This window comes from Coturnix japonica, chromosome 19, assembly GCF_001577835.2.
Source record: "Coturnix japonica isolate 7356 chromosome 19, Coturnix japonica 2.1, whole genome shotgun sequence".
Lineage (NCBI taxonomy): Eukaryota > Metazoa > Chordata > Aves > Galliformes > Phasianidae > Coturnix > Coturnix japonica.
This window is the reverse complement of record NC_029534.1, coordinates 4,958,723-4,969,883: the sequence shown is the minus strand read 5'-3', so window position 1 is coordinate 4,969,883 and position 11,161 is coordinate 4,958,723. Positions and strand designations below refer to the sequence as shown.

The 11,161-nt window shown below is 42.9% G+C and overlaps 1 protein-coding gene across 2 annotated transcripts; it reads right to left on the bottom strand.

Moving 5' to 3' along the window:
• Positions 1-169: 169 nt before the first annotated feature.
• Positions 170-11,088, bottom strand: NSRP1 (nuclear speckle splicing regulatory protein 1). 2 transcript variants are annotated; one of them, XM_015880782.1, is made up of 7 exons: positions 10,844-11,088; positions 9,611-9,698; positions 5,324-5,380; positions 5,074-5,205; positions 4,416-4,623; positions 3,640-3,748; positions 170-1,807 (listed from the first exon to the last, which is right to left on the bottom strand). In XM_015880782.1, exons 1-7 carry the CDS (start codon positions 10,861-10,863, stop codon positions 781-783), a joined length of 1,641 nt encoding a protein of 546 aa, XP_015736268.1. In that variant the 5' UTR covers positions 10,864-11,088; the 3' UTR covers positions 170-780. The 2 variants fall into 2 exon arrangements, with proteins under 2 accessions (XP_015736268.1, XP_015736267.1); XM_015880781.2 differs by lacking the exon at positions 10,844-11,088 and adding an exon at positions 9,852-10,107.
• Between the last annotated feature and the right edge of the window lie 73 nt (positions 11,089-11,161).

Genomic DNA, 11,161 nt, shown 5'->3' with positions numbered 1-11,161 from the left:
AGGGATAACTTCTTGCTTATGGATGAACAGACTGACACACCTAAAATACTACCTCCAGCAGAACAAGAAGACATGAATGTAATACATACAAAGGACTGAAATGCCTTATTTCACATGCAAAAAAAAGGACGACATTACCGATATAATAGCATTAAAAATGACCCACACATTGGACAAGTACCTTACACTTTATTTCTGTACATCAGGTCCCTAAAACCAAACCCAAACATATATACAAAATCCATATGTCAATATGCATGAGCTTACAAAACACCATATTACATAGGGATACCCTTGATTGTTATCCAGGCTGTCCTGTTGCCATTTTCCCTTCTTTTGCAGGTGTTTCTGATTTTTATGAGCATTGTTGGGCACTGATAACTCCAGGTATGGGCTGAGACTCTCAAAGCATCAAGAGCTTAGGAGTTCATTCTACTCCATCTGCTGAGAATAGGAGCTGCCTATGGGAAGTATTCTCACCTTAGGCTGTTCAACATGTTCAACGTTCCCATAACTCCCCAGAATCTTCAGATGAAAAATACTGAAGACAAAGCTGGGCTGATTTAGACAAATTTAATACTTTGACTGCACAAACTGATGGAGGGTGTGCATCAAGTGATCCATTAATCCATTTCAAAAGATGTTCTACTGTAGCACAGAAAACGTATTTTATGAAACCTAAAAATAAATAGCTAGGATACTCTTCTGTACAAGAGTCCATGAAGCAGTGGATTTTCCTCTTGGTTGGGAAACCAAGAGTTTTTGTCCACTACAGCACCATTAATCTTCTTCTTTCTCAATGTAAGATTTAGCACCCACACGTGCCATCTGCCTTGCCAAATAGCGGTCCCTTGCTGACATGACAGTCTCTTCATTGCTCCGTTTGGCAAATTTGCTCATGCTCTCAGGTGGTTTTTGTGTCTGTTCTTTCTCCTCTTTTTCCCCTTCTCCATCCTTACGTTTCCGCTCAGACAAATTCCCAGAGCTGGAGCTTTTCTTCTCATCCACCTCTCTGTCTCTTCCCTTTCTCTCCTTTTCCAGATCAGAGTCATCTTTTTCTATAGCTGCAGGACTGCTTTCCCTCCTGTCCCTGTACTTTTCCCCACTACTACCTTTCTCTCTCCTCTCCTTTGAGTGTTCTTCCTTCTCTCTGAATTTCTCTCCTCTCTCCTTCTCTCTGTCACTGGATCTATCTTTACCACTTCTTGTTCTTTCTTTTTCTCGTTCCTTTTCTGAGTACTTCTCCTCTCTCTCCTTTGCCTTCTTCCATTCTCTACCATGCCCCTCCCTCTCTTTTCTTTCCTTCTCCTTTTTAGCATCTTGCTCATCCCTTCTTCTGTAATAATCTTTACCACTGTGATCTCCATGTCTGTGTCGCTCTTCCTTCTCCCTCTGGTGATCCCTTTCATGGGTCCTACTTCTCTGATAGTCTTTTTCCCTGTATTGCTCATCATAACCCCTTCTGCTCGGTCTGCTCTCTCCCTTCTTTGTAAGATGATTTGTCTGGTCTTTAGTGCGCAGCTCTTCCTCCACACTGGATGAACTCGGTGACCTGGAATGCCTCTGGCTCTTGTGACGTTTAGTCTCCTCCTCACTGCTCCCAGAGGAGGCTCTCCTTTTCTTCTTTTTCGAACTTACTTTAACAGACTTATGTCTCTTCTCATCATTGCTATCACTTTCCTCTAAGTCAGTATCAGCATCTGGATTATCTTCTTCCTTAGCAGAAGGTTTGAGTCTTTGTCTTTCGTACGGGCCTTTGTTCTTTCGGCTGGATTCATCACAACTGTCAGATTTTTCTTCCTTTATCCTACATTGTTTTTTTATGTTAAAAAAAGAGGAAAAAAGAAAACATTACACAACCTGAAATTGCTCAGACTTCTCTATAGGCTGATCAGGACTTCAGGAGGACTGTAAACAAAAGATGCAGCTGCAAAGTCTATGGAAGCAAATCTAGCTGGTGCTCAGGTTCCAGGAATCTAGCATAAAGACCTGCAACTAGTTCATTGGTGAATGCAAGTTGATGGATTTATCTAAAAGATGAGTATGGTTATGTATCTGCAGTCTCTATCTAGAAAACAGAAGATTTGCATTCTTGTATGAGCTTTCTGGCAAGAAACACATTTTTTCCTCTGTATTTTTTTTCCCCTATTCGTGTCAGATAATCATTCAAAGAATAAGTAGGTTGGATGTTTCACTGATAGAGGCTTCCATGAGTAGATTTTTAATCCAGTAGCTCTGAAGATCTCGTCCTTGTGGCTAAACAAAACTGAGTGCTTTTTAACAGCTCGCAGATTTGTAAATCAAAAAGATGATCCATGAAGGACAAATTTGGGCACTAGGCAGAAAAGGCTGTGCTCTGTCACTCTCTCCTGACTGGTAAGGAAATACCTGTTCCATTCCATACAAGCTCTCCTAACCATACAGCTGTAATAATGCTCTGTGGTAAACTGGTATGGATCGGCACACCACTTAGTTAGACCAAATATTTGATGTGTGCTTTGAAGTCTACAGACAATAACAGGATTAATTTACTTCACTTTCAGACACTAAAAATGACCAGTCCCTGAAGTGATCCACCTTTGACAAGTGCTGCAAGTTCTGAGATGTGAAAGTCCAGATGTGCTTTCCCAGTACCAACATAAGAAAGAGTAATATTTAAATATACCCTGAAGCTCTTATTTCGTAGTTCGATTACATTACTTTTTCCTATTATTTCCAATGCGTGGCATATCCTTATAGCAAATAATCTACAACTCCCTTATTCCAGACAGCAGAATAACTTCACTGTGAGCACATCCTTAATGTAAGGATTTTCTTTCTAATAATCCACTCTCAGATTTAATACATCTTTTGATGAAAGCTGCATTTTCTTTGCAATAGCAAACACTTACTCATTGAGACTGAGGTCTGAGGACTATCCCAAGTGAATTTTCACCTGAATTAACCATTACAAATGATCACTTGTTGCATATAATGAACATATACCCACTCCAACATATTTATCTACAGGACAGGATTTCACCATCTCAACTAAATAAATAACTCAGCTTCACCTCATTACTTTGCCTTGGACTGTGTATATATTAAGATCTTAAAGTACTCCATCTGAACTTCCAGAGTTTATTTGATTCATTTCCTTTTATCACAGCATTAACACTGAATTTGTTGTTTTCATGAACCTAAAAATGTGGGATGAATATAAAGTCATAGTTACATGTTTTATTTCAGGAAGTTAATACCAAAATCATCTTTCTTTGACTTGCTTCTCACTGCCCATTATGTTACCTTTTTCCTTCCTCGTGATTCAACACAGGCAATTTCATGCAGATTGCAAAATATTATGCAAACCAAAGTAAATACAGGTTAGAATAATACGAACTATTACAAGCATGACAGTCTTCTGACACTTTTTAACTGTATTCCTATCCTCCATGGTTTTTTGTCTTACAATTTAAACAACTGATGATCACTGGACATTTTCCAAATCATTCAATTAAGCATCTGTACCAACCAATCACTTTACCCCAATCAGTGTTTTATAGCATTCCTTGTCTGCTTCTTGCAATATTTCCATAAGCATGGAACCACATCCATGCAGAAGCTGTTTGATACCTAAAACTTTTCCGAACCGCATCATACCTGGCTTCACGGAAGCTGCATTTTGGCACCTCTTCTTCCCCTACCCTCTGGTTTAAGAGATGTCTGTAAAACCCGCTGAGATCCTTCTGTTTGGTCACATCCAGGTATGCTAAGGGAAAAAAAGCAAGGCTAGATTTACTGTGCCAAAACTACTCAAGAGACACAACTCACAGCTGGTAAAGACAGCAACAAGAATGCAATCTATGCAATCTCCATCCCCAGAGGTTTTTAGCCTGGAGTGGAACAAGCTCTGAGCAAGCTGATCTGACCACAATGTAGGTCAGCATTTAAGCAGCAGACTGAGACAGATGGCCTTCAGAAATCCATTCCAACCTGGACTATCTTATTCTAGATGCTGAAAATGCCAGAGGCTACACCTTGATCAATTTTACCTTGTTTGTTATTCTACTACCTATTTTTAGTCCTATTTCAATGCCTATTTATGAGATCCTATGTACTATGTGAAGTTAGGGAGTGTGAGCATCACTGTACCCCAGGCTATTACAAGTCTTCCTTCAACAACTGACCCTTTCTCAAAAATTAAAACCCCAACAGTGCTGACACACAAACGGAGGAGCCTCCCATGTTCCTTCAATAACCTGGACAAGGGAAAATAACAGATGGAAAGTGGGCCCCAATTCTGTACCTGCTATCTTCTCCTTTTTGATATTTAAACCATATCAAGGCTCAGAGAAAGACTGGATGACAGTACTGTGTGTCATTACAAGGTCATACTCCTTCTAAGTGGAATTCAGCTGGGTCAGTGTTAGTCTCACCCTCCAGAGCCGCCTCTCTTTTTTCTCTTTCCTCCTCCTCAGCTCTCTCCTGCAGCTTCTTCTTATAGGCTGAAGTCACAAAAGCTTCTTTGTCAGCAAATTCTCCTCCCTCCATTTCACGCTCTTTCTGAATTTTCCTTTCCATTCTTTTTTCTTGTTCCTTCTTCCTAATCTCAGCTGCTTTAAGGATATTGTGGATGTATCTCGGCTAAAAGAGAAAGGAATAAAAGGTGTAACACCGAGAGATAATTAAGGTGGCTAAGAAAACACAAATTGGGATTGCTGGAGATGTTGAAAGGGGAAAAAAAAGTAACAGAAACAAGTCTAACACACTCTTACGCTAACAACAATCTTATATAAACTGTAATTCCCTTTTAGGGGGATTAAAAATACAGAAAGATATGCCATACATCGTGAGGTGGGAAACTTACATCCTGCTTCCAGAGTACCACTAGATCAAGACTCTGAAGTATCTGGTTAACTGAATTCTACCACAGTTGCTGCACATTACTACCTTAGGTAACAGCATTTGAGCACAAAACTCATATGCCCCATTACAGAACCCATTTGGTAAAGCTTAGAAGTTAAGCAGTTAAAGTTACTCCAAGCACAGATAAGACAGAGCTAGGACAGACAGAACACATTTTCAAGCACTGACCTTTTTCTCGTCTCTCCCCGATAACAGCTTGGCGCTACTTTCCTTCTTCTGCTGCTGCATTTCATCATAGATACTGTCATACTCATAAACTGTAGCATCTTCTGACAAAGCCTTCTGGATTTCCAATTTTGTCTAAACCAAGACAAAACAAAACAGAAAATGTGAGGTGGGAACTGACACAAGAACAAAGCATGAAATTAAAGGCAGTAATTTCCCCGCTTGCCACAGGCACAAAGATCCTTCACCTCACCTGCTTCATTGCCTGTTTCTTCAGTGCCTCTTTCTGAAGACTTTCACCAACAGATGGCTGCAAGGAGGAAAGATTGCAGAAATAAAATTAATCACATTGACGCAGTTCAGGTGATTTTTCTGCTGCTGTAACTAACAGCTACATAAGTAGCATCTTTCTATTAGGGAGGATAAATCTTCTCAGTGATTTTATTACTGTATCTCCAACAATCTGAGGCACAGTTCAGTGCTGCTCACAACACACTTGTACATATTGGTTCAGAGAAGGAACAGAGCTGAGCAGGAATTCTTACTGACAGCAGGATGAGAACAGTGTTCAGAGCAAGAACCAAAGAGCTGATAGGATGAGTTTTAGTTTTGTCTCCTAATCAGTGTTGAACTAGAGCACACATCTCTTTCTTCAACCAGCAGATAGTGCTGTTTATTAAGCACATTCACCATAAATGATAGGCCTTGTTCTCTCTGCCATGAACAGTTTGGGGCAGGTGGGACCTTGATGCTCACCCAGCTCCAACCCCCCTCACCAACAGTTCTGAGATGCTCACACTGGCTTTCCATAATGGTACTGAGCCCTATGGAGTCTCTGCACACGGAGAACAGAAAGCACAGACTCCACACAAGACAACAGACACTACAGCTGTATTTACAGAACACGCTGCATCCCCAAAACATCTGAAACACTGCATAGAATGTTTTCCCTGTCTGCCCCCCTGAGATAAATGTGTTGATCTGCAAAGATGAAACAAACAGCAGTAATATACAGTCTCATTATTGCACACACACTCATAAGGAAGCCCACCTGCGATATGTTTGCTTAGAATGGCAGCAAGTTTACAACAAACAAACACCTTCCCTAAAGGTTTATGGCTGACAATTTCCTGTTGTGCCCTGAGCTCTGACAGATGAGAACTTCCTGTTCTTTTGTATTGTTTTTACTTATCAACTGCCCATTTATTAAAGGCCCGTAAGCTCAGCAATCTGTCTCGTACTCGTAGTGCACTCAAGCTATTCTTCCAAAGCACAAAGCTTGTAGTTTTAATATCTGCTGGAAGGAAAAGATACTTTAACCCTCTCCTGTAAAAGCACATAGAAACCATGCAAACAAACTTCAAAACGGGACTCGAGAGTCCAGCATCCCTACAAGGCCAGGGCAGAAAGCTTTGATGTGAACAAAAAGACCACAAATAAAGAAATAAAACAAAGGGTCTATGAGCACTTTCACTGTTCTCTCCCAGTTCTTAAAGAGAAAAGAACATGAAAAACAAGCCCATACAGCACTAACTCTCCTTGGCACACGCTCCCAGCTTCCAGCAACCCACCTGGACCACTGCTGGGCACCATGAGCATCCCTTCACTTGACTAATCCATTTCTGGGCCCACTTATAGTTTTGGCCACAGCTTCCACAACTGCATCACACACTATCCGGACAAAAACAACAACTTCCTTTTGTTTCAATGAAACCAGTCGCTCGTTCATCCCATAATACATTCTGCTGCTCATATTAGGAGAAACAGCAGAACTGCTTTACTTTCTCTGAATCATTTCTGCTCTTCCATGCTTCCTCCACACTTATTTCTCCACTTCCATTTCCTCAGAGATCTCTGCCAGAGCCCCTCAGTCTGTTTGCTCCTTGTATTGCATGAACCCCAGTCCTCACCACTGCTCAGTGCTCTTTTTGTTCAGACATTGTGTTTTTGGGGTTTGTTTTGAAAGGAACTGTAAGCAAAACCAAAAACAGGTCTACAACCCATCACCATTTTCTTTTCAGTTCCAGTTTCTTTCCTTATCTTTGCTCCACTGCTCCTCTTTTCTTTTGGAGGGTCACTAAAACAAATGCACTGAGCACCCACTGTGGTCTGTGTGCATTCTGGTTTTTATCTATACTGTCATCCCAAAGCAATAGATCAGTTCTGAAGGTTGCTCAGTATGGTGCAGGTAATTCTGGTTCAATTCAGACATTTTAATGCTGTAAAATGAATCTCACTTTACAGGGATATTCCCAACCAAATGGTAAATGTAGAACAGAAGGCAGAGCAAAAGGGACGCACTGCTTCTTGAGAACACATCGTGTGAATAAGGAGGTAATATTTGTGGAGAAAATGAATATATCACAGGTAGCAATAAAGCAAAGTGAAAGCTCATTTCTCACATCTCATTTTGCTCATGCAACGCCTATTCTCTACTAAAAGCTCTCTGCAGGATGACAACCTTCCCTCTATATCTAAAGACAGGAACAAGCCCTCCTTATGAAAGCAGGTAACTCAGAACTATGGCAGCCAGGAAGAACTACAACGACCTGCTTTGGTTGTCCCATTCAATACTGATGAAAAACATCTCAACAAGATTTCCATCCAAGATGTTCTGCTTGCTATGAACTAACCCAAGAAACACCTTCATTGCTGACTAACGGCCCATTAATGTACTTTGCTGCAGTCCCATTTCAAACTCCTTAATAAAACACACATAGTAGCATTAAGAAAAGAAGGAGGCAAAAGTTTGGTATCTCACATATAATCAGAGCCTGAGCCAGGTGTGCAGATTTCCCAGCACAAACTTTATATTAGAGTTCAGTTAAAAATACATAATCTGCAGACATTTGAGATGTAGTTGTGAGCGATAAGCAAGCAGACAGGAAATGAAACCCCTCCCAAACGCAGCTCCTTATCTCGAAAGCTCTGAAATTATTATGGAACTAATAAAGTAATTTTGCTTTTTTTAAAAACGATCCTTGGTTGATAAAGGCAGTTTATGAGATTATTACATTTTGCTGGGATGTACCACACCGACGCACATGACAACTTCTAAGAGTCTCTATAACAGGCTCTGGTAGCGAGTGTCAGCTTTCCTGACAGGAATAATACTTGCTCTGCTAAGTACAAGTTAGCTGGTAGCATCATCCATCGTTACTATTACTATTAGAATTGTTATCATTCATTGTTTTACTACTGTGTTTAGACATTAAAAAGAGAAAATAAAGAAGTGGAAAAATAAAACAAGTCTGTCCATCCCCACCCCCCCCAAGCCAGGAGGGTTTCCAGCTCTACCATTTGAGCTCTAATGACAACTGATCAACTGAAGCTTGTTCTGGGCTCTGGAAAACACAGAGTCCATTCCTGGATGTAGAGAAAGACACCAAATCCCAAACTGCCACAGGAAAGGAAAGTGCTGCTGCCCCAGAGAGCAGCGGATCCTATCATCTCTATCAGCTGCGTTCAAAGGGATGTCTCTCTGCCAGCTATGAGCTGAAGCAGAAGGACACCTCCACACGGCGCTGGGGATGCAGCTGTGTGAGGTGGGAGATGGCATGTCAGACATGTTCACATCCTCTGCATTTCATAGAAGCTGCAGTTTCACATTTGAGGCTGACTGAGTATCACTAGGAAGCCCTCAGCCCTCTCATGCATTGTACAAAGGCAGCTCCAGTGCCTTCAGCAGCAGCAAATGGGATTCAGCCTCTCTCAGAAGTTGGCAATTCTTAGATTTGGGCTTACTGTCACAAAACATAAGAGTGACCAGTCCATTAAAATACATTTAAAATGTTTGGTTATAGGAACTAGCAACCGACAAATATTATTTGATGCTTAATTAGCATTGTTCTTTGCAGCTACGCAATCAAAACTATGTTTTCTGGGCTTTGGGTAAAAAAAGGTACAACACGCACGTAATGACATGATGATTAAGCTATCACAGACGAGTTCTGATTGATTCTAATCAGTAAACTGCAACCTCATCTCCAGAAACAGAAAAAGAGGTTGCAACCTCAGCACTTCTCCATGTAGAGACAGATCACCTCCACAGCTCTGAGTTCCTACCCTTTACCCACAGACTACAAAGCCACTGCCTTTAAATTCTTCAGAACTTCTATTTCGAACACAGGTATCTGTAAGCACCCAAACCAGCCTAAATGCTGAGCCAGTTCTCGGGTGCACTCCATGCAATAGTCCATCCTGAAGTGTAATTTTTGGAGTGCAGCCCCCTCTACTGGAACAAGTAGAAAATATTTTCAATGTAACACCTTAACAACAATAAATAAAGGCAATATAGAAGAAATATATGAAATATAACAATAGAGTCATATGCCATCAAGCACTGATAAGGTGTGTGATCACTGAAATCCTGTACATAGTGTGATCTCCTATTAGCAGGATGGAGTGCTTGGAGGATTACAAATCACCCGTGCCCAAATGGTTGGCCCTCAGTACAACAGCCATCAGCAGATGCGTGCAACAGGGTTATAAGCAAATCACCTACAGAACACGGTGCAAGTATCAAAACTGCTGAACTGACCTCATCATCAGAGTCATCTGCAAACACTGAGAGCTTGCTGGAAGCCAGATTCTTCTGCTGCAGCTTCTTGGGCATAATAAGCCCATACCTAGGGGAAAAACACACAGTTATCTTTCATATTATGTACAAACAGCAGGTCCCTATTCACAACTCTAGAAACAGAGGATGAGCAGCACTGTAATGTACAGCACACAGCTCTGGGCAGTGCTGATGGCAGCACACAGCCTCCCCATACACCTACCTGCTTCTCTCACTGCCACCATCACCTTTTTCCACACAAAGCTTACGGATAAAACCATCCATCTTCCTCAATTCAGCCACAAATACCTTCCCTAAATGATTTTTCTTCCTTCCCTCCTCAGAGAAGGAAGAAACAATTGCTCTTTAACTCGCAGAGGTCTGACCTACACACTGCTCTGTACATACACTTGCCAGCCACTCTTTTGGACAGCAATAGATGCTACCAAGTTACAGGAGAAGCTGGAGCAAACAGCCACAACCTGCATCCAACCTCCATCACAGGGCACACAACCAGGACCTGTATCCAAGTGACATCACAGTCAAACAACCAGAACTTGTATCCAACTGACATCACAGGGCACACAGAATCACAGAATGACCTGGGTTGGAAGGGACCTCAAGGATCATGTAGTTCCAACCCCCTGCCTGGCAGGGCCACCAAACATACACCTTTACTAGATCAGGTTGCCCAGGGCCCCGTCCAACCTGGCCTTGAACACCTCCAAGGACGGGGCATCCACAACATCCCTGGGCAGCCTGTTCCAGGGCCTCACCACTCTCCTAGTGAAGCACTTCCCCCTAACATCCAACCTAAATCTTCCCTCTTTTAACTTAAAACCATTTCCCCGTGTCCTGCTATTGTCAGCCCTTTCCAAGAGTTTACTCCCCTCCTGGTTATAGGTTCCCTTCAGGTATTGAAGGGCTGCAGTGAGGACACAACCAGGCCCTGGATCCAACCTCCATCACATCGCTCAGCCCAGAGCGGATCCCTCTGAGGTTGTCCCTGTGCGGCCCAGCTGAGGTGCCGGTTGGGCCGCACCGGGATCACGGCGGTTCCTGCTCAAACCCTGAGGTAATTCTGCTTGTTTGGAGTGACACCGTCCCCCTGAGCACCACAAAGCCGCCCCCACCGCCTCCATGTGTCACTGTGTGCTTTTAACAAGCACAGTTTGACCCCTCAGCCCCCACCGCCCCGCTACGGCCCGCACTCACTGCTTGCTTAACGCCGCCATCTTGTCCCGGCCGCCGCTGGGCACAGCTATTTACTGATCCGCGGCCGCAGATTCCTCCCATCCCTGCTGCTTTTCACCCCCCCTCTCTTCACCTTCTCCAGCCGCGCCGATCTCCTTTATTGCTCCAGAAGGGACAAAGAGGGCGAGAGGGAACGGATAGAGGAAGGGGATGGATTTTGTTATGAGTGGCGAAAGTGCCGCTGCGGATCTTCAGCGCGCTGAGCGGAGCGTGTCCCGCCGCCCCTCCCCCACCCCCCGGTACCGGCCCATTTTGGGGGGGGGGGGTTCGGTGTGAATG